Source organism: Lampetra fluviatilis, chromosome 38 (genome assembly GCF_964198595.1).
Source record: "Lampetra fluviatilis chromosome 38, kcLamFluv1.1, whole genome shotgun sequence".
NCBI classification, from domain to species: Eukaryota; Metazoa; Chordata; class Hyperoartia; order Petromyzontiformes; family Petromyzontidae; genus Lampetra; species Lampetra fluviatilis.
In genome coordinates this window covers 5,273,629-5,299,243 of record NC_136312.1, presented here as the reverse complement: position 1 = coordinate 5,299,243, position 25,615 = coordinate 5,273,629, and the positions used below count along the sequence as shown (strand labels likewise).

The window sequence follows — 25,615 nt, the reverse complement described above, 5'->3', positions numbered from 1 at the left end:
GTTTGCGTGTCTCTTTCTCTCTCATCACGGTGGCTAGGAAATGTTAACTACCTCGCCTGGTAAACAGGAGGTCGTGGGTTCAATCACGACCCTGACGCCTGCTGTATATTTGAAGTTTGCACGTTCTCCCTGTGCTCGCGTGGATTTTTCTCCAGTTCCCCCGATTTCCTCCCTCCGCCTTTAGAATCAACATCACGCGTTTAGAGTATTTGGCTGCTAGAAATACCCACGTGATGATGACAAGCCACTTCGTTTACCTATCATTAGTGCTAGCCAGGTCGCTACTGAAAAACAGCTGCGTAGTTCAGTGGTCCTGACCCAGAGGTCGCAAACGGGTTTTGATTCCTTACCCGTACCCGTACCCGGCCGCACCAGGGTCGCAAACGGGTACCCGTACCCGGCCGTACCCGTACCCTACCCGTACCCGGCCGGGTACGGGTAGGGTACGGGTATCGGGTACCTGATTGCGACCTCTGGGATGAAGCCATGTTGCAGGTGCGGGTCGGTTGATTCTAGGAACTTGAATTGTGAGAAGAGACAAGACGTTGGGAAATGAGTGACAGTTACTCACCAGTGACTCACGGCCTACCCGTGCCCGACCTCTGGCCTGACCTGGTAAAAGAAAAAGTTTATTTTGTTTTTGCCATGATGATGAATTACAAGCACCCACCAACGAGATATAATTAACGGCGCGGGAGTTTTAACAACGCGGTGCCGGAACGTCGCGGCGGGGCGCGCCACGATGAAGCCCGGCGCCCACTCACGTGCGGAATGTCGCACGGGCAGGAAGACTTCATTAGCACCGAGTCGACACGATCGGCAAGTGAAAAAAAAAAACACCCAATAAACATCCCATATATAATGTATGAAAATATATATGTGAAGTACAACTTCGCATATCCGAACAGCTGGGGACTGACGTACAGGCGGACAAGTGAGAAGGTCGGATATTCGAACGTGTGTGGGGAATGACGGTCAAACACAAAGGGGTCCCGCATCAATTCGTCGTCTTTCCCCACCGCCCCCCCCTCCGACCGTCACGGTTGGCTACGTACGGTGCGAAGGAAGCTCGGCGTACGAGCACCGAGGGCCTCCCGAAGCCCGTCGCCATCTCTCACGATCGCACGGTGCAGGAACCCGGCGGCCGCGTGCACGCGAGATGATTTCACGGCTCCGCGTCCCCCTCAGGAGTGGCCCCCTCCTTGTGCTCGCGTTCCGCTGTGAGGCATGACCCTCGGCCTTCACGACGTGTCTGGCCTGCGCGCGTTCTCTCGCCCCGGCCTGTCCTCATCGCCTACACGCCTTGTCCCCCCCGGTCCCGACACACGCCCCTCAGTTTTCATCGCCCTCGCGAGCGCGTAGAGAACCTGCAGAACTGTCCCATTGTCACGAGCGTAGTTCCTAAACCCAATATGTCGTCGCCTTCACGCCCCTCGCGCATTATTGCGGCCGCGTTGGCATTGTCATGGCCAGCAGGCGTCCTGCTGGCACTGCTGCGGCGATGTCATCGTCGCCGTGTGCGCGGGGAACGCAGCGTGCAATGCAGCGTGTTGTTGTGGTGTGTGCGGGTAACGCAACGTGCAAGGCAGCGTGTTGTTGTTGTTGTGGTGGTGTGTGCGGGTAACAACGTGCAAGGCAGCATGTTGTTGTTGTTGTGGTGTGTAGGCGGGTAACACAACGTGCAAGGCGGCGTGTTGTTGTTGTTGTGGTGTGTGCGGGTAACACAACGTGCAAGGCGGCGTGTTGTTGTTGTTGTTGTGTGTGCGGGTAACACAACGTGCAAGGCAGCGTGTTGTTGTTGTTGTGGTGTGTGTGGGTAACACAACGTGCAAGGCAGCGTGTTGTTGTTGTTGTGGTGTGTGCGGGTAACACAACGTGCGAGGCAGCGTGTTGTTGTTGTGTGTGCGGGTAACACAACGTGCAAGGCGGTGTGTTGTGGTGTGTGCGGGTAACGCAACGTGCAAGGCAGCGTGTTGTTGTTGTGGTGTGTGCGGGTAACACAACGTGCAAGGCAGCGTGTTGTTGTTGTGTGTGCGGGTAACACAACGTGCAAGGCGGTGTGTTGTGGTGTGTGCGGGTAACGCAACGTGCAAGGCAGCGTGTTGTTGTTGTGGTGTGTGCGGGTAACACAACGTGCAAGGCAGCGTGTTGTTGTTGTTGTGGTGTGTGCGTGAATAACACAACGTGCAAGGCAGCGTGTTGTTGTTGTTGTGGTGTGTGCGTGAATAACACAACGTGCAAGGCGGCGTGTTGTTGTTGTGTGTGCGAGTAACACAACGTGCAAGGCGGCGTGTTGTTGTTGTTGTGGTGTGTGCGGGTAACACAACGTGCAAGGCAGCGTGTTGTTGTTGTGTGTGCGAGTAACACAACGTGCAAGGCAGCGTGTTGTTGTTGTTGTGGTGTGTGCGGGTAACACAACGTGCAAGGCAGCGTGTTGTTGTTGTGTGTGCGAGTAACACAACGTGCAAGGCGGCGTGTTGTTGTTGTTGTGGTGTGTGCGAGTAACACAACGTGCAAGGCAGCGTGTTGTTGTTGTGGTGTGTGCGGGTAACACAACGTGCAAGGCGGTGTGTTGTGGTGTGTGCGGGTAACACAACGTGCAAGGCAGCGTGTTGTTGTTGTGTGTGCGAGTAACACAACGTGCAAGGCAGCGTGTTGTTGTTGTTGTGGTGTGTGCGGGTAACGCAACGTGCAAGGCGGCGTGTTGTTGTTGTGTGTGCGAGTAACACAACGTGCAAGGCAGCGTGTTGTTGTTGTTGTGGTGTGTGCGGGTAACACAACGTACGAGGCGGCGTGTTGTTGTGTTGTGTGCGAGTAACAACAACGCTCCCGTGTTGCCAGGGAAAGTTCATACCGAGTTGCCTGCAGGCGCAAGGAATGCTGCGCGCGAGCTCCAATAATCATCTGCTTTGTTTTTTAACAACATGTGCGGTTACCATGGGAACTGGAAAGTTTTTAAATACTGGGCACCACGGCGGCTAGGAGATGTTAACCACCTCGCCTGGTATACAGGAGGTCGTGGGTTCGATCCCGACCCTGACTACGCCTGAATATTTGGAATTTGTCTATCATTATCATCATCACGGTGGCTAGGAGATGTTAACTACCTCGCCTGGTATACAGGAGGTCGTGGGTTCGATCCCGACGCCTGTACACACTTGGAGTTTGCGCGTGTCTCTCCCCGTGGTCGTGTGGATTTTTTTCCTGGTCCGCGGTTTTTTCCGCTCCACATTTCAGCAACGTCACGCGTTTAGAGAATTTTGCGGCTATACATGGACACGTGATGACAGGCCACTTTGTTGGGCTACCATTTGTCACCAGGTCGCTCTTAAAAAAAGAGCTGCATAGCTCAGTGGGCCTTAGTTGGCAAAATAAAAATAGTTGGTTCCTAATAGCAAAGCATGGCCTGTTGTATGTACGTATGTTAAAATTACTTTGCACCGTACATAGCCAACCGTGTTCATCGAAGGTGCGTGTTGGTGTGCGTGCGTGCGTGCGTGCGTGTGTGCGTGTGTGCGTTTGCGAGTGGAGGGCGTGGGACGGTGGTTAGCGCAGTGGGTTTACTACCCAGCACACCTGTTTTACCTGCTTCATTGGTTGTCCGTCTACCTGTTTGACTGTGTCCGCCTGCCTGTGTTACTTTCTGTCTGCCCATCTGTCTACCTGTCGACTTGCCTGCCTGACCATCGGGTCTCTACCTGTTTGACTGACTTTCTGACTACCTGTCTTTCTACCTACCTGTCAATCTGCCTCTCTTTTCTGCCTGCCTGTTTGTCTCCCTGTTCGCCGGTACATCCGAATACCTTTCCATGAATATGCGTGGTATGCACCAGTGCAGTGGTTGGCACATTGCGCTACGAACCCACCGACTTGCGTTTGATTTCCCGCTCGGTGGAGAGTGGTATTTGATCTTCTTGTTGTCCTCGGCCTTCTCGGCCTTAATTAAGTACCCGGCACGGACCGTTAAACAACACGGGCAGTCAGGCATGCTGCTGGATACACGCCACCCACAATTCGTACCGTGCCATCCTTAATAGGTGCTCCATGCGTCTGCGTGCCCCTGTGTCTATGCCTCTGTGTGTCTGTGCTTATGTCAGCTGATCTGCCAATGTTTCTGTATGACCATGCGCCTGTGTGCCCGTCTGCCTGTGTGTGTGCGCGCCTGTGTACCTGTCTGTGTGTGTGTGCGCCTGTGTACCTGTCTGTGTGTGTGTGCGCGCCTGTGTACCTGTCTGTGTGTGTGCGCGCCTGTGTACCTGTCTGTCCGAATGTCCACGTGTGACCACGTGTCTGCGTTTCTGTGTGTGCGTGTCCGTCCGTGTGTCTGTTTACCCCTATATATATTTACGCACGTGTACGTTTCGCGCCGTACATAGCCAAACGCGATAATCGGAGCCGTGCCGTGCTAACCGTACAACCCGCGTCACCCCCACGTGCCCGCCCCACCAGGAGGTGAGCGTGGTGCTGGCGCCGTCGCGGCAGCTGCAGCCGCTCACCGCCGCGCTGGAGGAGCTGCGCAGCCACTTCCTGCCCGTCGTCCTCTACGCCGTCGCCTGCGACCGGCTGTGCGACGCCGACGCCCTCGAGCTGGCGCACCTCAAGCAGAACTTCTCCGAGCCGGTCTTCTTCCTGCGCCTGCCCCCCGCGCACGCGCCGCCCCCCGCGCCCGCGCCCCCCTACGCCCGCCTCACCACCACCTACGCCAAACTGGAAAGGGACCTCCTGAGCGCCGGCAACAACTGCGGCGGCACGGCGCTGCACCAGCAGCTCGTCGGGCTGGACTACTTGGGCGGCACGTCGGCGGGCACGTCGGCGGGCCGGGCTCACAGCGCGCTGACGGACTGCGCCGACCGGCTGCCGCACTTCTCGCGGCTGGCGCTGCACGCTCGGCTCGTGGAGGCGACGGGTGTGCTGGGCGGGGTGCATGCCCGCGGCCTCGACCTGTTCATCAGCCACGCGTTCGACATGGCGCGCGACCTGCAGATCACGCCGCGCCGCCTGCAGTACACGCGCGCCAAGGAGGAGGAGCTGTACGCGTCGCTGCTCGAGATCGCCAACGAGAAGCAGGAGGAGATCCGCCAGATGATCGTCGACACGCTCGACAGCATGCGCAAGCAGCTGCTCGAGGAGGCGGCCACCACGGAGTTCGCCGGTTCGTCGGCGGGGCGGGGTGGGTGGTGGTGGTGCGGTTGTGGCTGTGGGTTAGGGTTGCGGTTAACGGATAGGGTTTTATGGTTCAGGGTTAAGGGTTTGGCGAGAGAGAGGGGAGATGGGGCGGTCGTTACCGCGGGTTTGATGCGAGAAATTTTTGCCGGGATTTTTTTTTTGATCGCGGTTGTCAAACACAGGCCCCCAAAGGGCACAATCGCGAGCGTGTACAGGAGTTTAACACGCAGCAGTCGCAGGAGGAGGAGGGGGCTTTCGCGACCGATATAATCCATAAGAGAAGCTTTTGGGTTAGAGCGAGTAAATGTGTCGTTAAACCCGCCACCACCCGACACAGCCAATGAGTAAGGTTTGTCACGTAAACAGAACGTGCCAATTCGTTACTAGTTCAGCACACCGGTGTGTCAGAGAGCAAACCCACGACAACATTTACCATTCCTGTACCGTGACGTTTCGCCGGCAATCACAACAACCAGCATCATCAGGCGGACAGCCGCAGATTTTTGGCGAAATCCACCTCCTGTTTCGGTCTTAAACAGAGGTGGGGATGAATGTGATGTCGTCACTTGCGAGCCAATCGGGTGCGAAGGGTGGGGGGTGGGGGCGGTTAATGTCCAGCAGGTCACAAATCTTCTCCGCGTACTACTTTCCTCGCACCGCTCCGCACTGGAATTCCCTCCCATCGCTTATTTTCCCACTTTCTCCTCGTAGCCATGCTCACTTCAAACAAACGTGTTTACACCTGTCGCCGATTGGCACTTTATCCGGATGACAAGAAGCTCTGCGGAAAAGTAAGACGTGCCCAAAACTCGTGCCCGGTGTCCACGCAGTTGCACGGATCTGGTTACGCACCTCCGATTAGCACGGTTGGCTACGTACGGTGCGAAGGAAGTTCAATGCACGCACGTGCAACCAGCCCCCCCAAACCACCCGGCCACCTTCACAAGCCAACTTTGTCAACGACGATAATTTTATTGCGTGTTGACCCCCGTAGCTGTACGACCCCCGATAAATCGCACGCGGTCAAAACCGGCGCTCTCGGAGATACCAACTCCAGATCTCGGCTGTGCCGACTCTTACACAGCCATTATGAATCCTGACTACTCCCCCCGCACCCCACCCCCCCTTTGTGCCTTGCCGTTAAACATAAATTTATACATTCCCTTACATACACACACGCACATCAACCCAATTATAGTACGCACCCCACATTTTTGGTCTGAAATACAGAGGCAGTGGTGCGTCTTACAATCAGCAGAATAAAGTGAGGTGTAGCAAGTTGACGTATCCTGAACTGGGCACAAATAGTACAAACTTCTTGTGAGAGAGGGAATTCCAAAGTGGAGGCAGAAAGCGAAGCAGTTGTGGCCTGCAGTGTGGTGGGTGCGTGCGTGGGTGGGTGCGTGGGTGGGTGCGTGGGTGCGTGCGTGGTTGCGTGGGTGGGTGAGTGGTGCGTGGGTGGGTGGGTGGTGCGTGGGTGGGTGGTTGGGTGAGTGAGTGGGCAGTTAGGTGGGTGGGTGGGTGAGTGAGTGGGTATGAATCCTTGCAGTCACGAAAGCTTCAAGTCTAGAAGTGAGTGGGTGGTTTGGTGAGTAGGCGGTTGGGCGGTTGGGCGAGTGAGAAATACAAAAACAGCGGCGCCGTCTCTGCGCGGCCAGTGTAACGTACTGCCGCGGGCAAACACGCGTCGGGAAACGTTACTTGCCGTTGTTTTTGTTCCCCCGCCGCGTTGGGGAAGAGAAAAACAACAACAACAACAACTGGGCATCGCCGCCGTTGTCTTTCGTCGCAGACGTTCCTGTGAGCAACGGGGAGTCGGGCAGCGGACGTGGCGTCCAGCGCTGCTCCAAGCACATCCAGGAGCTGGTGCTGAATCGTCTGAAGGAGGCGGTGGCCAGCAAGCTCATCGCCTCGGTGGACTACCTGCGCGAGAGCTTCGTGGGCACGCTCGCGCGCTGCCTCGACTCGCTGGAGAAGTCGGGCGGGGACGTCACCAGCAACAGCCTCACCAGCTCGCACCTCAAGCAGGTGGGGGCGGGGGGGGGGTGGTGAGGTGTGCACTGTCTGCCTGTGTCTGTCTGTCCATACATCCGTCTGTCCATCCATTTCTCTGCCTGCCTGTATGTCCGTCCATCTCTCTATCGGTCCGACCGTCTGTCCGTCTACCTGTCTTTCTGTCTGTCTGCCAATTTGTCCGTATGTCTGCCTGCTTTTCTGTCTGTCCATCCGCCACGTAGACTTTTATGAACGCACGTTTCTAAGTGTGGAGGGAAAAACTGGAGGACCCGGGTAAAAATCCACACGGCCACGGGGAGAGCGTGCAAACTCCAAATATACAGCAGGCGTCAGGGTCGGTATCTATCTCACGATCTCCTGTGTACCAGGCGAGGTAGTTAACATCGCGCGGCCATGTCGCCCCAGACAGAGTTTGTTGCTCAACGAATTCAAACAGCGTTTGGTTGCACGTGGGAACGATGGGACGTGAGGCTCATGCGGGGCTCCCTGAGAGCACGTATGAGGTCCACGTATGACGTCCACACATGACGTCCACGTATGATGCTCACGCGCGCTGCCTTGGCCTTGTTCCTGTTCTTGACCTCGCATTCAATCACGTGACGCTGTATAAAGGTCCGCTGTACATACTGTAGGCGTTCAAACGTTTTATTTTGAAATCGGTAAGTTCGTCCGCTGGACATTCCTTCAAATGAGATGTTCCATCTCAAGGATTGTCCAGGTAAAATATAAAAAATCGTTAATGAAAGCACACACAAGGTGGCAGGGTCGCTCAGAGGTCACGGCGCTCGCTGTGCTGACACCGATGCGTTCCTGGTCAGGTTTCAGCTGCCTGTGATCAATCCGGCTTCTCAAGCCTAGTGTTCATTGACCGTTTCTGGACCAGGTCACCAATGAAATTCATAGAGACCCGTAGATGTACACAGAAAATCTATGGACTCAGAGCAGGAGACCTGTAGAAATTCAGAGACCCGTAGATTCACGGTGAATGAGTTGTGATTCAACTGGGCGCTGGAGCCTAGCAAGTCGATCGTCTCGGCCTGACCACCACTGCAAAACAAAACTCTCGCATTACATTCGTTTCTGCAGTGAATTTGCCCGAATTTCATCTCTGAGAATGAGAATGTGGGGCTGACGGTCTAGCGACGAACCCTCACTCGCTGCTGCCTGTGCCGGTGCGAGTGGGAAGTCGCTTACTTATGCCCGCGCGTCACTTGAAGCGAGCTCTGCGTTATCTGCCTCTGCGTCCCTTTTTTATTTGATAACAAGGACTTCACGTTATCGGTTGTGTGGGGGGTGGGAGTTGCTCGCTCTGTCCTCACCGTGCCCCCCCCCTCCCCACGCGCGTCCCGGCAGATCTTGAACGCGGCCTACCACGTGGAGGTCACCTTCCAGTCGGGTTCCTCCGTCGCCTACATCCTCTGGGAGCAGATTAAGCAGGTGGGCCTGGTCTAGTTTGTTGTGTTTCTTACGTCTGGTTCGTGCAGTGTTGTCCACTCTATAAGCCCGTACGTAACATCATCGCCTCGTTTGAATAATATTACGGTGGCAGCGGCCCCAACAGAGGAGCGGCCCCACGAGCGCCGCCCCCTTGTGCTCATGACCCCTGGGTGTCAAGGGTCACGAGGCTGGGTGCCGCCCCCTTGTGGCCATGACCCTCGGGGGCCTGGGGTCACGAGTCTGAGTGCCTCACCCTTGTGCTCATGACCCCCGGGGGTCAGGGGTCACGAGGCACAGGCTCGGCGGGCCGGCTGGCAGCTCGTGACTGCGTGCGCGGGGGGTAGCGGACAGTGGCGCTTTGTGTGCCACCGTCCAATGTGACCCTCGGGGGGTGGGTGGGTGGGGACATTCTGCATTCTGGCGCTGACCCTAGCAAATAAAGCGTCGCGGTTCTAATTTGTATGTTGCGCGTTGCGTAATCTTAAGGTTAGCGATAAAACAAAAGTTATCTAGTTTAATTTGTGTATTGTCAAGTGATTTGTTTAACTTTCCCATACTTTGCACTCCCGTCATGTTTTTGTATTGATTCCCAATTGTGGAAAATAGCTTCATAGCTCATCGTATTCCTCCGGTAGTATAAATACATATTCTGATTTGTTTTTGATAAGAGCAGCAACCGTGTTCACCGGAATGTCTCGGGAGCGCTTTTCCGCGCAATAAGCGGCTCACGTCACATCTTCATCACGAACGTTGAAAAGGGGCACCTCCAGTGGCAGCTGTCTCTGTGCAGCACAAGGTGACTCGGGCGCTTGACCTGAGTCTACCCGCAAGGGGCGCAGGAGTGTAGTCGCAATTGACCGATTTGCAGGTACATCTTTTTGAATTTGGCAAATTTACCGGAACGCAAAGGGTTTCACACCGACCCGAACGGATACTTTGCCGTGATCAGAATCGCGATAAAATTCGGGCGAAAATTTACGAAATACGGAAAACGCTAACAAGCCGGCTGGCGAGAGGCTCCCTTGCTGGACTGGCTTTGCGGCCTGTCGACCTGTTCCAACGCCACGCGGCGTCCCGTACGCGACCCTGCGTTTGTGCGGAACCACAGCTGATCCACAGCCTCACGTGGACAACGCCGCCAGCGCCCACGGCCGAGTGGAAACGCAAGGTGGCGCAGGACACCATGGAGAGCCTCAGCGCCTCCAAGCTCGCCAAGAACATCTGCAGCCAGTTCCGCGCGCGGCTCAACCACTCGCACGAGGCCTTCGCGTCCTCGCTGCGCCAGGTGAGACGCCGCCGCCGAAGGGGAACGGTGAAGTCTGGGGTCGACGGGTGCCGTTGCGGAATCGCGATGGGCCGTGATTTGGCGCGTTTGGTACGCGCGCAGATCTTTGAAGGGCAAGGCTGTCACGAAGGCGCCATGTCTCGCAGACACGGGCTGTGGGGTAGTTTCGCAGGAGGTTGACGACGTTGCGGCGCGGTGCAGTAAAACCTTGGACTGCGAGCATAATTCGTTCCGGAAACGTGTTTGTAATCCAAATCACTCGTAATATCAAAGCACTCGTTTATCAGTTGTGATCACGTGACGCTCGGCAGACAAAGCGTATACACGTACTACTCGTATTGCAAGGCCTCGCTCGTTTATAAAATTAATATTCATTTAAAATTTTTGCTCGTCTTGCAAAACACTCGCAGACCAAGTTACTAGCAATCCAAGGTTCTACTGTATTTTCCAATCGGGGAATTTAATCGAATTTGGCAAATTTGAAGCGTGACGCCGGCACACGCACGGTGGCCTACTCTTTCCGAATGACTTATGCGATCTTCCTCGTCCACCGTGAAGCGGACTGCGCGTGCGCGTACGCTTAATAACCGCGGTGGTAATAACCCAGGGCAACCTGTCGGATTCAAACCGCGAAACCTTCTGCGTCCTGCCGGCGAATGCGCCACCGCTGGGCCGCGTCGCCCGGTCCACAATCGAAGATCGCGTCGTACCGCGCGAGCGACCGAGCGACCATCGATTATCTTCGAGTCGGCACACCGTCGTAGTTTTGGCGACGCCGTGGATTCTCTGGATCCGACGGCGACGACTGCGGCGGCGTGCGAGTTTCCGTCGTGACCCCCCCGCCCCCCCCGCTCGTCGTTTTCACAGCTGGAGGCGAAACACTCGGGCCGCCTGGAGCGCACGGAGGACATGTGGCTGAGGGTGAGGAAGGACCACGCCCCACGCCTCGCCAGACTGTCGCTCGAGAGCCGCTCGCTCCGAGACATCCTCCTGCACGGTACGCTGGCGCCCACTCATCCCCCGTGTCTTTGTGTCTTTAACTCCACCCGCCACCCCCCCTCCAACCGTGCTTTCGGCGTCGGCGTCACGCCACGGGACGCTGAATACACACAATAGAGGTTTTTTTTTGGGTTCGATCGCTGAAATGTAGATGTGTGTCGTTGAACACGCCACCACCCGACACAGCCAATGAGTGAGGGGTTTGTCACGTAAACAGAACGTGCCAATTCGTTACCGGTTCAGCACACCGGTCGTGCGTTGGAGAGTAAAACCCACTGCAGTATTTACCGTTAGAGTACGGGGAGTATTACGCGAATGCATCTCGCGAAACAGCGGGCGACCCGTTGATTCTTCGTCAATACCGCCATCCACGCGACTCTTCTCTTACACATGTAACAAAGGTCGTGGAAGCGACTTCTGGAATCCGGTCTTTATTTGTCTTTCGTTCACAACACTCCCGTCTTACTCCTTCACGCTGCTGACAGACAGCGGGAGAGGGAGAGAGAGAGAGAGAGACACGCGCGGCCACGTGGCAGCCTGGACCCCGCTCCAGCGTGGCCTCACCCTCCGTTCGTTCCAGATCTGACCACGTGTTGTTTGTCTCCTCCCCTTTTAATACCTGGGTCACGTGGTACCTTTCCACCAATCCTGGTTAGCCTCTATGGAATCTTCTAGACTCCATCGTAGGCTCCCGGGACCACGCCCCTGACTCGTCCCCCATTGGCTGTGGCCAAAGCCAGCAGAACCAATCCTCTACTTACAGATGTCACCTTTCCATTACGTCAGGGCCACGCCCCTCGACTTCTCCCCATTGGCTATGGGCCGGGACCAGCAGAGCCAATCATCGTACGAGTTGTAATCCAACAGCAACCCGGATATGTCCTCACATTACACACATTTAACGTGCAGCATTCCCTGCAGCCCACTCGGTATAAATGACAAAAAGAGTCTAATCTAAAATGAACTCAACTTTTTTAATTTTGCCACGTAAGGAAGGCCCACTGAGCTACGTAGCTCTTTCTCAGAAGCGACCTGGCCACGAATTACAGCTCCGCAAAGTGGCTCGTCGTCGTCATCATCACGTGGAAATTCACAGCGGCCGAATTCGCTAAAACGCGTCGCGATGTTGATTCTAAATGTGGAGGGAACAACCGGAAGACCCGGAGAAATATTCACGCGGCCACGGGGAGAGAGACACGCAAACTCCACATACACAGCAGGCGTCGTCAGGGTTGTGATCGACACACCAAGGTGAGGTTAAATAACATACTGTAGTTTAGTTTAACGTCTTTGAGACATCCAGTTCTGAAACCGCGCCAGCAGATGGCGCCTGCCGTTCGCCACGTAGCTCAAGCCCTCACCTCCACCGCCGCTCGTAGCCCGTTGGGGGGGTGGGATATCCGAACACCGTCTTCTGAGGACGCGCGCGCACTCGGTACATGCACACTCAGTGCGCGCACTCAGTACGCAGTCGCGAATTAGACCATCGGGACGTGCAGTTCGACCGCTCGTCAAACCCCATCGTTGACGACGTTCCCAAGCGTTTGCGCATCGAGCACAGTTTGCCCACAAGTGTCCCTCTCTCCGTTTCGCGTGCCCCTCTCTACTCCCGTCCCCTCTTCAGCCCGCCCCCACCCTCCCTCCGGACCGTTTGCGAGCACTCGATGTGCGATTCGGAGCGCGGTCGTCACCGTGGACGAGCAGAAGAGCCGTGTGTCTACCCTGAGGGCCCTTGTCGTCGTTGTTGTTTGTGTCGTCGGCGTGTGTGCGTGCGTGCGTGACGCTTGTTTTTCGCGCTGCCGTCGTAATGAAGGAGGTCCCATCCCCGACGGATGCTCGCTCATCTTCACTCTCCGTCGGCGGCGCGGGTCGGAGAGTGGCTTTAAAAAAAGCCCCAGGCTGACGCACTCATTGCCTTTGCTTTAAGCGTGTAACGGCCGCTTCGTACAACTTGTGTATTTTTTAAAGATATTTTTTAAGATGGATCGGTGGTCCTTCACCGAGCTGGCAGGCGATCTACCCTTCAGATGTTATACACGCGTGCTAATTGTGCGAGCGGCCATGCGGCGGTGAGTGCACTTGCTCTACAAACCCCGTGACCCGAGTTCCATTCCTGGTCCACGGCTAATCTCGGCCAGAAGTCAAGGGTCAATGTGCGGGCAATGTACGCTCATTTACATGAGCATTAGGGCATTTGGTTATAGCGAGGTACCAGAGTGCGTACAACGGGATTGGGTATCAATTTAGTCGAGTACATCATAGCGAAAGTACGTCAAACGGAAAGGCGCAAATTGGGTTATTGCTGTCTACGCGGTGACGCGTTGGTTGTATGATGTATGTATGTTGCACTTTCACACCGTGCTTAGCCAACCGTGCTAATCAGAGGTGCGGAGGAAGGACAACAAACTAATGCCAAAAAAGCAGCTCTAAACAAATGAGTTTGAAGTGTCGATTCAAAAGTGCATAGCTCTGGAGGTTTCCTAATATCGGGAGGAAGAGCGTTCCAGACGGCCGTAGAAGCACGCACCTGAAAGCGAGCGATGCAGTGAGCCATTGGCGTGGCTGCCACCACTTGAACCAGTCTCGTCCCCGCCATAGGATTATGGAATTTCAACAAATGGCTCCCGTGTTTTGGAAGGTTACGGAGGCCTAGGATCTCTCGCCGCTGAGGTTAGCCGTGGCTGGGAATAGAACTCGGGTCTGCCACCTTCACAGCTAGCGGCGTTGCGGTGACCACTGCCCCCCACCTCGGACGGTATATCTAAATCCAAATTCTACTTTAATTGTGTTGTTTTTGCAATCCTCGTCTTATATAAATCCCATTTCACATTTTGGCCCGGGAGCACTTAATACAAGGGCAGCCAGTAAATCACACCTCCCACAAGTCTCCACCATCCACTGATTTACTCAGGGGGTTTTTCCGTCTTAATGAGGCAGCGTCTGTTGTCGCGAGGTCAAGGTCCCGTGGGATACCATGGAGTCACCGCATCTGGAAGATGTTATGGCCACCCTTTGGATTTGCGCTCAGTGTTTCGCGTTCAGATTGTGTGCGGCTGCATGGTCTGCCGGTGTGGCGCGCCTCGCGCTATGAAGCCAGCCGCCCACCCGAGTCTCTATTCTTCCTGGCTACAGCGAACGTCAGCGGCGGGTGACGTCTGATCTTGGCCCTAGGCCCCTCCGCCCCTCATCCAGCATGCGCTGGTGAAGTATGCTTCAAGCAAAACCCCGTGACGGACTTGGTGTCCGGAGGCCGTCATCCGGCATTGTTATTAATATTTGTACGATTATTACGTAGACGACTATGCGGACGTGAGCGGTCGCTGCACATAAATTAACCGACCAAGGCACCTTTTTGGGTTCTTGAGCCTGAGGCTCACAGAGGCATAAATAAGGAACCTATTACTCATCGGATTTTGACATCCCATATTCCCAATCGCCAATATCCATGCACATTTTAACATGAGTGATGAAGTGAGAAAAGGCTACAAATGAGAGGGGGCCAGTGGCCTCCATCTCGTTAGCGCTAGATCGATTCTAGATTCTCCTTGAGGCACGTGTGATGTACGTTGAACTTCTTTTGCACCGTACGTAGCCAACCGTGCTCATCGGAGGTGCGGGGGAAGGAAAACAAACTATGTACGCTGAACTGAACACAAAAATCCAGTTGTAAAAAAATATGTGTTTCAATCTGGATAACTTAAAAGTGCATAGCTGCAGTAGCTTCCTAATATCGGAAGGAAGAGCATTCCAGACGGCCACAGAAGCGTGCGTCTGAAAGCGCCACGCGATGCGGTTGACCGTCTTTGTTCGATGGTTAGCCAAAAGTTGCTGCTGCTGCCAAGTCCCAGTGACTCTAATGACGAGGCTGGTTGTAATAAACGGCGAAACGTCACGTTACTCGAATTGTAAATGTTGTAGGTTTACGCTCCCAACACACCGGTGTGCTGTACTAGTAACGAATTGGCCACGTTCTGTTTACGTGACAAACCTTACGAATAGGCTGTGTCGGGAGATGCCGTGTATACGACACATTCATCTTCTTGGTTCTTTCGGTAAAGTCACGTAGAAGGGAAATAATAAAATAATAAAAATAAAACAATATAAAATAATTCTCACGACGTTTCGGCCACAACGCAAGCAGCCGTCCTCAGGTGAAGAACAGGTCTGTTGGAAAGACAGCGTCTGAATGAATGAAGTTTCATTCAGACGCTGTCTTTCCGTCTGAATGAATGAAGTTTTCCGAAAGACCTGTTCTTCACCTGAGGACGGCTGCTTGCGTTGTGGCCGAAACGTTGTGAGAATTGTATTTTATTATGTTTATTTTTATTATTTTATTACTTCCCTTCTACGTGACTTTACCGAAAGAACCAAGAAAATGAATCCCTGCAGTCACGAAAGCTTTAAATCGAGACACATTCATATTCACGCGATCTAACCCAACAACAAAAACCTGTATTATGGATCTCACGTGTTATTCCCCGCAGTGCCTTACCCAGGTTTTATTATTGTAACGCGATTTTTTCCAAAACGCGTTTTTCTTTTCAGGAACGCAACTCCTCCAGCGTTACAGGAGAAACAGATGTGGCTGCATTTGGGCAACAATTGTTTTTGGAAATACAGAACGACGTGGCAACGGTTGCCATCAACAATCGCCGCGAAATTGCACCGAATACGTCAACAGCCTTCGAGGCCAAACAATAATCCTCGCAACTCAGAAATGCCGTGCGGTAATAACAGGACAGCCACGGGAACCCACGCGGGAAATGTAGCGATAACAGCGTGTCACGCGTTAGCAATGCCGCTGTAATGAAACCGACAGTTACATTTCAGTAGCCGATACTAGTTACGTGAACTCTACCAAGCTCCACTTGCTCGTTAAATTGGAGAATTTGACTTCCTTGATTTTTTTGATTTTCTCTCTCTGTGTGAAGTCTCTCCCCCCCCGCACCTTTCCCCTCCCGTAAGGGTATGTCACTAATTACGGCACACTGATGAAAGAGTGAAATTCAAAACTTAACAGCTTGGGGTGGGGTGGGTTTAGAGGGGAGGGGAGGGGGGGGGGTGGGGAGGGTCAATTTGACCGTGCAATTTAATGATTTCGCTCGGCATCGATAAAATCGTGAGCTTGTCCCGGCCTCGCTGATCAACGGCGGCCTCTCACGGGCTTCCGATGCCCGGCGGGGGTACGCGCGCTATAAAGAGTCGGGGATGAGTTGGTCGTGTAGCTCGTTAGCCGTCGTAATGGACATTTGCCTGGGCCTCATCCGGCCGGCCCGGGCGGTCCTTGGGAGGAAATGTAACGGACGCTGCCCCCTCCGCCTTGTAAATGGGAGCGGAGCTTTTGTTTTGGCCAATTTCTTGCCACTTTCTGCTCCCTGTCCTCCCAGCCCCCCCCCACCCCCCCACTACCCCCTGCCTCCTTCGGGAACAGCACCTGCCGGGAGCTGACAATTGCAAATGTCACCAGGGGTGGGTCAGAGAGCGTTCAGGGGGCCGGGGGGGGCGGGCGGGCGGTAACGGTCAGCGTAGTTGTTGCCGCATTATACCGCACACGCGTTGCGCTTGGCGTGGCTGTTGATGGCCTTGCGCCAGACAAACGGGCGCACAGATCAACGGTTGAATGAACGGGACGCGCAGATGGGTAGGTAGGGGGAATGGATAGACAGACGAGACAGGCAGGCAGGTAGGGTGGCATTCAGGCCTGCAGACAGACTGACAGACCGATTGATGGACAGACAGACTGATTAGATGGCTTAATCGATAGATCAATTAACTTTGAAACAGATGGTTATATAGGCGAATGAATAGTAATAACAGCGGCTGCCTCTGCAGCGCCGTAACACGGCAAGCCGTTCGTCGTAAGGGCGCCCTCCACGCTTCTTTGCGCGCGTTTCAGCTCTCGTTCAACCCCAGTTCGTCTCGCCCGTTCGTCTGCCGCGTGTTGAGATTCCGCGCGTTCTTCCGATTCTTTCGCAGTTCCATACAAAGATCGGTTCCCTCTCTCGTGCTCGCATTGTGGTGGTGACGGTGGCCGCACCTGCAGTTGGCTGCAAAAAGTGAGAGCGTACAACGTAGGCGGATAGAACGAATCGCACCAAATTGCCGCTCTCGTAATGACGCCGGTGTTAACACTAATTTCCGTGAGTAAAGTGGAACTTCAACCATAGATCCCACCAATGCATGCCGCCGTGTATGGAGAGCCAGGAGATGAACAGGACCTGCAGGGCAAACGGCTAGAACTAGTGGGGGGTGAAGGCTAAATTTACCCACTCACTCACCCACCAACTCACCCAGTCACTCATCCACTCACCCACTCACTCACCCAGTCACTCATCCACTCACCCACTCACTCACCCACCAACTCACCCAGTCACCCTCTTACTCACCCACTCACCCATCAACTCACCCAGTCACTCATCCACTCACCCACTCACTCACCCACCAACTCACCCAGTCACTCATCCACTCACCCACTGACTAACCCACCAACTCACCCAGTCACCCACTTACCCACTCACCCATCAACTCACACAGTCACTCATCCACTCACCCACTCACTCACCCACCCACTCACCCACCAACTCACCCAGTCACTCATCCACTCACCCACTCACTCACCCACCAACTCACCCAGTCACCCACTTACTCACCCACTCACCCATCAACTCACCCAGTCACTCATCCATTATGATGTGGTGTGAACGAAAAGTACGGGACCCCACAACAAATGTTGTTTAAAAACACAGGGGTTCAAAAGCATTTCTTATAACCTGGAGAACGTTGTATCTGTGTGCTTCATATGTCCCAGGACTCTTCTGGAAATTGCGATTTCCCCCCCCCCCCCCCCCGTATGGAAAGAGAGACCTCCCAGTTAAATAAAATTGAACTGAATTGCCTCGAAGTCGCGATCCAAATTTACTGCGAGTTAGGACACGGAATCCAGCGGAGGGGCAACTCCGCTGGGCGCCTCTCTCTCCCCCTCCGCCCGCCTCGGCACGGCGAGGTTTTTGCTTTTCGTTTTATTTTGTGGCGATGAAGGTGCAAGAAGGGTCGCCCTAAAATGAACGGGATAAAAATGTAAAAATGTTGACTTATTTTCCCGGAGAGGAGGAAATGAAAACAGATTTGCGGAGGGACGCACGCCGTCGATTTGGTTCGCGTCGCGAGATTGAGATTGTGGCCGTGGTGGGGGGGGCGACCGTATTGTCGTTGCCATGGTCACCCGCGATGTGGCGATACCACGATGCATCGTACGATACGGGATCCATGACGGAAGTTTAAATGTTCTAAGACACGTTCCTTCGGAAGTGGGCAGGTAGGAACTTGGTTGGACAGCGCATTCGTGCGATCCGTGTCACGCGGCGCGTCACGTGGTGCTGAGCCCGGCCGAAGGGCTCTATGAAATACAAATCGAGGGCGTGGCTATGCACGACAGACAGACAAATACTCCCTGGTGGGCAGTGTGGAACTATTGTTCCTACCTGTATGAATAGATTATTATTGGTGCGAAGACGAATATCGGAACGACGTCAGTCGAAGTGATTTACACGGTGGTAGTGGTAGTGGGTGGTGGTGGAGGCTGAGAGTTAACGGATAACGAGACAGGACGGGCGACGATGCTGCGGGCGACGATGCTGCCAGCGACGTTAAGGCGATGCAAATCAGGTAGCGGTGTTAATAATAAAGTGACAATGGATTTCGAAAATGACGTTGAAGGTGGAGACGTCCATCGGGGTGTTGCTGTATCGCCACAACAACCTGGTGCTACGGATGTACTGACGCCACGTTGATTCATGGTCCACTCGTTCTTTCGGCAAAGTCACGTAGAAGGGAAACAATGAAATAATAAAAATATAAAAAATTAAATTCTCACGACGTTTCGACTGCAACACAAGCAATCAGTTTGCACATAGTCACTTTAAGATGTTTTCTTGTTCATGTTTTTGTTTTTTGTTTGTTGCGGTTGCACCCGATTCAAGAGCCGAATGGCTCACAGGGTTATACCTAATACATTAACTTTGAACTTTGATCATCATCAGGTGTGAAAAACACAGAAAGAAAATTTTAAAAAAGTGGCGTTTTTTTCTTAACGTCAGCACCACGGACAGCGATTTTGGCAGTTGTTCAGATGAACTAGTCCATCTATGTTTGGAAAAGAGGAGGGGGGAGAAGAAAAGGATGGAATGTGGTCTGAAAGTCACCGTAAGCCTGAACACAATCAATTAAGACCCGAAATGGTTTATCAAATCCTTCCCATGATTGCTAAGCCAGAACAACTGGTGGTCAGTTCTCCCCCTTATCACTCTTCTATCACAAGTGTTTGCATTCGTGCTGTTCCCATGAACTTCACTCGCTGATGCGGGGAACTCGGTCTACTCGACTCACTGGTTCGTCTCGTCCATGCTGCGTTCAGCCACCAGACCGCAGGTCACGACGACCACACTCATTCACCCATCCACCCACTCGCCAACCCACGCCGTGCCGCCTGCCTGCACGACACGCACTTCCGATTAGCACGATTGGCTACGTACGGTGCGAAAGAAGTTCAAAGTACGCACACGTGGCGGCACATGGCGTGGCCTCATTCACACGCTCGCTCATCCCCCGCTGGTCAAGCCTCTTCCCTTTCCGCTTCTTTTCTCACAACGCTCAACTTTGGAGTTTACTTCTCTCATCCAATTTCTGAAGCTCTTACAATGACCTCGCTCGGCTCGAGAAAGAGTTCATCTCAAATCGATTCCGACTTCAAGAGTTCCATTTGTTGCTGGCCGCTTTGTCGTTTTTTCGGTGGCTTGGGCTCGGCAACGAATGTTCGCGCACCTCCGATTAGCACGGTTGGTTTACGTACGGTGCGAAAGAAGTTCAACATACACACATACACTCACCCACCCACTCATTGACCCACTCACCCACGCATTGACCCACTCACCCACTCACTCACCCACCCACACACTCACTCACCCACACACCCACACACTCACTCACTCCCCCACCCACTCACTCACTCACCCACACACTCACCCACACACCCACGCATTGACCCACTCACCCACTCACTCACTCACCCACACACTCACCCACTCACTCCCCCACACACTCACTCACCCACCCACTCACCCACCCACTCACCCACCCACCCACTCACTCCCCCACCCACTCACTCACCCACACACTCACTCACTCACCCACTCACCCACTCACTCCCCCACACGCTCACCCACTCACTCACGGTTGGCTACGTACGGTGCAAAAGAAGTTCGGCGTACGTACACGCACCTAAAAAAGGATGACGCAGCGGGTCACCGTGGTTGCCACCGCCGGCGTGGTGGGGCCACGCGCGTGCCGGGGCGATGGTCGCTCCGCTTCAGCCGCGATTGACGTCGAGGGGCGAGCGTGCGAGGGGGCGAGCGTGCGAGGGGGCGAGCGTGCGAGGGGGCGAGCGTGCGAGGGGGCGAGCGTCTGCGGAGCGCAGCTGGGAGGCTCGCACCGGAACACGTGGCCGGCGCCGCCAACCGACGCTGCCGCTCATCGTGCCCCGTTGACGTGAGTCGCCGTGGCAGCAGACACATGCGCGCACACACATGCGCGCACACACATTCGCGCACACACATGCACGCACACACATGCACGCACACACATGCACGAGCGTGTGTGTGTATGGGCGGCGGGGAGCGGTGGTGTCACGGTCGGCGTGCTGCGCTACGAACCCGGCGACCCGAGTTAGATTCCCACTCACGGGCCAGCATTGGTGACAATTATCTGAACCGGTTATGGGCCTCTTCCTATAGGTCGACTCAGCCTCAAATGAGTACCCGGTACGGTGTGTAAACATCGCCACTGGAGAGACAAAGGCGGTGGGGCGTGGTGCTGGCCACCCACCCCCTCGTGTACCGTACAGACAGATGCAGGCAGACTGTTGAGACAGACAGACAGACACACACGTATACACAGGTAGGCAGTCGGACAGGCAGACAGGCTGCTGGATGAATGTCTCCCCAAGCCGCCACCATCTGTCACGGTCTTGCGATGCGGCAATCCATCTCACTCCTGCACGTTGAGCCGATTGGATCGCTCCATCTCACTCCAATAGACATTCTCTCGGGCGTGTGTCCCCCCCTCCTTTGGCTGCGACTCTGGCGTTAGCCTCGAACACCGGCCATCCTTCTGGTAACGTGTCCTGCCTCCAAAGCCAGATAGAAGGGTAAAAAACCAATTATCATATTGTTTACTGGCAAATGAAGTTACAATGGTGTAAATGCTTACCCCAAGCTCTCATACTCTGATGGTGCATTGTCTTTGAGTTGTGCGCCTTTTAATGTAATCTGGTCCAACCCATGTGAGACTAGGCTCTAAGGAAAGCTGTCTCGAGTGTGGACCAATCAACTTCAAGGACAGTGCATATATTATCAGAGTTATGTTTTTTGTTTGCATTATGGCTGCAGGTATTGTGGTCTATGCAAACATGACTCCTTGTAAAAAAAGGTGTCAGTTTTGTTGCCAGATAGAAGGGTAAAAAACCAATTATAAATTTTAACGTACGTACATACATACATCTTTCCGTGCTTATTTGAGCAAACATTTCAGCTCGGGTTCCAATCTCTTCTGGTTGGGTGTCCGTGTGTCGGACCCATCCACGTCACGGCCGGTCACGTCCGCCGGTAAAACTTTCGTCTTCAGGCGCATTAATAATGGATGAAGATCAGAGCTCATTAATTCCGTGTGTCCCCACTCAATTCCCAACGCCGCTTAATCACAGTTCTCCACGTATATATTCCCAGGCGCTTGGATAAACCCTAATTCCTCAAACTTCCCCCCACCCCCCTCCTCCTCCTGTAAATGAGGCTGGGTATGCGTCCCATCTACAAACAAGATCTGCTCGTTTGCTCGCGAATTACAAATGAGGTTTAGGAGCGGGCGAGGAAGCTGCCTCCCGATCCTTACGCTCTCATCTCCGATAGCGACCGCACCGCCTCGGAGTTTTGTCCTGCCTTGACCCACAGGCGCTGAGTCACGCGAACAGTCAAACGAGGCCTCGTCCACGTGCTGGGTTTGAAACCCGCGCGACCTGTTTGCGATCGTCGCGGCCGGGTAGCGAACGCTTGAAGTTCGGCGGCCGGCAGAGGCGGCCTTCGGGCGCACACATCGCCGCCTAACGTGAATTATTAAGGCGCAGAAATTACTGTCAGGGGGGGGCATAATTGCTTGCTCCTGTCCAAAATTGCAAAGCGTTGAGTATCGAGCGAACGCGGTGAGAAGTCGGTTCAGGAGACTGCAAAAATATATGAAAGCGTTTTTTCTTCCTTTATCCGAGTTGTGAGTGGCTGTCGTGTTTCTTTCTTTTTTTTTGTCAAGAGTTGTCAGCCACAGTTGATGTCTTCAAAGAAGCATTCAAAGCAGCTCTGTTTAATGCTTTGCTTCATGCACGCGCACACGGACGGACGGACGGACGAATGAGCGATCACATTTCAGCAGGACGTGCCGCAAAGCAACAAAAAAGAATTCCAAGATGAAATCGGCCTGGACGTACGGCGGCGTGCGTGCCATTTCGCCTCGGGCTGCGCTTCTGGCAAATCTGGAGAGTTACAGACGCAAAAACGCACGCGCTCAAACACTCGTGCAGACGCGCGCGCACGAACACACGCTCACGAACACACGCTCACGAACACACACTCACAAACACACGCTCACTAACAAACCTGCTCGAACACATCCGCACGAACACACGCGCTGAAACACACCCGCACGAACACACGCGCTCAAACACACGCGGTCAAGCAAACGCACACACACACGCACAAAAACAGGTGCACAAACACACCCGCACAAACACGTGCACAGGGGCCACTAACTTCAGCCATGGGCAAGGGGGGGGGAGAGGGGTTGGGGGGACAGAGGGGGTGGAGGAGACTGGGGGGAACAGGGACAGCTCTGTGTGCCCAGGGCGCCGTGACCCCCCCCCCCCCCCCAAGTCATGATCCGACCGAACAGAACCACCCCTTCGTCGCGAGACAAATCCTACCACCACCACCACCGTCGCAACTCTGCCATCTGCCTTGCCACCTTGTTCCTTCGGCATTTGATTGCAGAGCAGGCGTGTGTGTCGCCGTGTGCGTGGCCGTGTGTGTCTCCGTGTGTGTCTCCGTGTGTATCTGTGTGTGCATCGCCGTGTGTGTGTCGCCGTGTGTGTCGCCGTGTGTGGGGAGCGGTAGTGTAGCGGTTAGCGCTACGCTGCGCTATGAACCTGGCGACCCGGGTTCGATTCCCGCTCACGGCTAACACCAGTGACGATTATCTGAACCGGTCCTGGGCTTCCCCTAGGTCGACTCAGCCTTAAATGAGTACCTGGTGCGGTGTGTAAACATCGCCACTGGGGAGACAAAGGCTGCCGGGCGTGGTGCTGGCCACCCACCCCCTCTTGTACCGTTCCGGCCTTCATAGGTGCTCGCTAACAGCACTTGCCCCTACAGTCTGTTAAGGCTATACGGGGGTTCTTTGTCGCCGTGTGTGTCGCTGTGTGTGTCGCTGCGTATGGAGAGGTGTGTCGCTGTGTGTGTCGCTGCGTATGGAGAGGTGTGTCGCTGTGTGTGTCGCTGCGTATGGAGAGGTGTGTCGCTGTGTGTGTCGCTGCGTATGGAGAGGTGTGTCGCTGTGTGTGTCGCTGCGTATGGAGAGGTGTGTCGCTGTGTGTGTGTCGCTGCGTATGGAGAGGTGTGTCGTTGTGTGTGTGTCGCTGCGTATGGAGAGGTGTGTCGCTGTGTGTGTCGCTGCGTATGGAGAGGTGTGTCGCTGTGTGTGTCGCTGCGTATGGAGAGGTGTGTCGCTGTGTGTGTGTCGCTGCGTATGGAGAGGTGTGTCGCTGTGTGTGTGTCGCTGCGTATGGAGAGGTGTGTCGCTGTGTGTGTGTCGCTGCGTATGGAGAGGTGTGTCGCTGTGTGTGTCGCTGCGTATGGAGAGGTGTGTCGCTGTGTGTGTGTCGCTGCGTATGGAGAGGTGTGTCTCTGTGTGTGTCGCTGCGTATGGAGAGGTGTGTCGCTGTGTGTGTCGCTGCGTATGGAGAGGTGTGTCGCTGTGTGTGTCGCTGCGTATGGAGAGGTGTGTCGCTGTGTGTGTCGCTGCGTATGGAGAGGTGTGTCGCTGTGTGTGTCGCTGCGTATGGAGAGGTGTGTCGCTGTGTGTGTCGCTGCGTATGGAGAGGTGTGTCGCTGTGTGTGTCGCTGCGTATGGAGAGGTGTGTCGCTGTGTGTGTCGCTGCGTATGGAGAGGTGTGTCGCTGTGTGTGTCGCTGCGTATGGAGAGGTGTGTCGCTGTGTGTGTCGCTGCGTATGGAGAGGTGTGTCGCTGTGTGTGTCGCTGTGTGTGTCGCCGCGTGCCGCAGCCTCGCCTCGCCTCGTTTGTGCCGTCCGGCACGCCCGTTTTAGCTCTCGGATAGCGCGCCATATCGGCAGCGGCACGGCGCTTAATCTGGAGTGTGCTTTGCATCGCCCACGGTGAATTTCTGTCTCTCTCGATCTCCCACTCCTCTCCCTTGTCTCTCTCTCACACACAAGTGCGGATGTCCAGAATTCACCAAAAGGCTGTTTGACGCCGCTGCAAGCCTTGCCGCATTCGCCCCGTGAATTATGAATTACGAATGTCCAATTTGCGATTATTTCCCCTTGCTCCGTGACACGTCTCCGTGTGTTGTACCTGGAGGGGATGGCTTTTAACTCGGTGGGGGCGGGGGGGGGGTGGCGGGCGGGCGGGCGGGCGGGCTGCATCTGCGTACGATTGTGCAACTACAAGCGTGACCTCGACCCTCGCGACCTCACGGCACTTCGCTAAATCCCCCCCGTAAGCTTCCGAGAATTGATGCGAGAATTCCGTAGATTGCTCATTCACCCGCGACCATACACATCAAGCATGCAGGATTGGGGAGGTATGGATACCCCGACAGATGTTGGAGTGGGCTTGGCGACCAATATTAAGGGGAGACCTCGGATTGTACGGCGGGATACTTTTAGGGCACGAGTGAAAATAATCTGAAACGGTCCTGGGCCTCCCATAGGTCGACTCGGCCTCAAATGAGTACCTGGTGCGGTGTGTAAATATCGCAACTCGGGAGACAAAGGCGGCCGGGCGTGGTGCTGGCCACACACCCCCTCGTGCGCTGTGTCCGGCCTTTGTAGGTGCTCGCTAACAGCACTTGACCTCACAGTCTGTTATAGGCAATACGGGGGGGGGGTGTCTTTCTCTTTGCTGTGCAGCAGCTGTGGTATCTGCTGGCAGAAGTTGGACCGCGTTGGCAATTAGGTGTGGTGGTGGTGGTGGTGGTGGCGGTGGCAGTGGTTGGTGTGGTGGCTGTGGTGGTGGTGGCTGTGGTGGTGGTGGCGGCGGTGGTGGTGGCAGTGGTTGGTGTGGTGGCAGTGGTGGTGGTGGTGGCGGTGGCAGTGGTTGGTGTGGTGGCAGTGGTGGTGGTGGTGGCGGTGGCAGTGGCGGCAGTGACAGTGGTTGGTGTGGTGGCAGTGGTGGTGGTGGCGGCGGTGGTGGTGGCAGTGACAGTGGTTGGTGTGGTGGCAGTGGTGGTGGCGGTGGCAGTGGTTGGTGTGGTGGCGGTGGTGGTGGCAGTGGTTGGTGTGGTGGCAGTGGTGGTGGTGGCGGTGGCATGAACAGCTTCAATCATGACGATCTTGATCTTGGCCTTTTGAAAACCATCTCCTACGACAAGCGAGATAC

The 25,615-nt window shown here is 54.8% G+C and overlaps 1 protein-coding gene across 3 annotated transcripts in view; it reads left to right on the top strand.

Annotated features, from left to right (window-relative positions):
• The window catches only part of DSTYK (dual serine/threonine and tyrosine protein kinase), an 85,640-nt gene that overhangs the window by 29,557 nt on the left and 30,468 nt on the right, over positions 1 to 25,615 (top strand). For all 3 annotated transcript variants that reach the window (XR_013639697.1, XM_078874080.1, XM_078874079.1), the window contains exons 4-8: positions 4,450 to 5,152; positions 6,959 to 7,194; positions 8,536 to 8,619; positions 9,728 to 9,904; positions 10,772 to 10,901. Coding sequence is in view for 2 of the 3 variants with exons in the window: in XM_078874080.1 (XP_078730206.1) it covers positions 4,450 to 5,152; positions 6,959 to 7,194; positions 8,536 to 8,619; positions 9,728 to 9,904; positions 10,772 to 10,901 (1,330 nt within the window). In the remaining variant the exon portion in view is untranslated. The remainder of the gene's footprint in view (positions 1 to 4,449; positions 5,153 to 6,958; positions 7,195 to 8,535; positions 8,620 to 9,727; positions 9,905 to 10,771; positions 10,902 to 25,615) is intronic.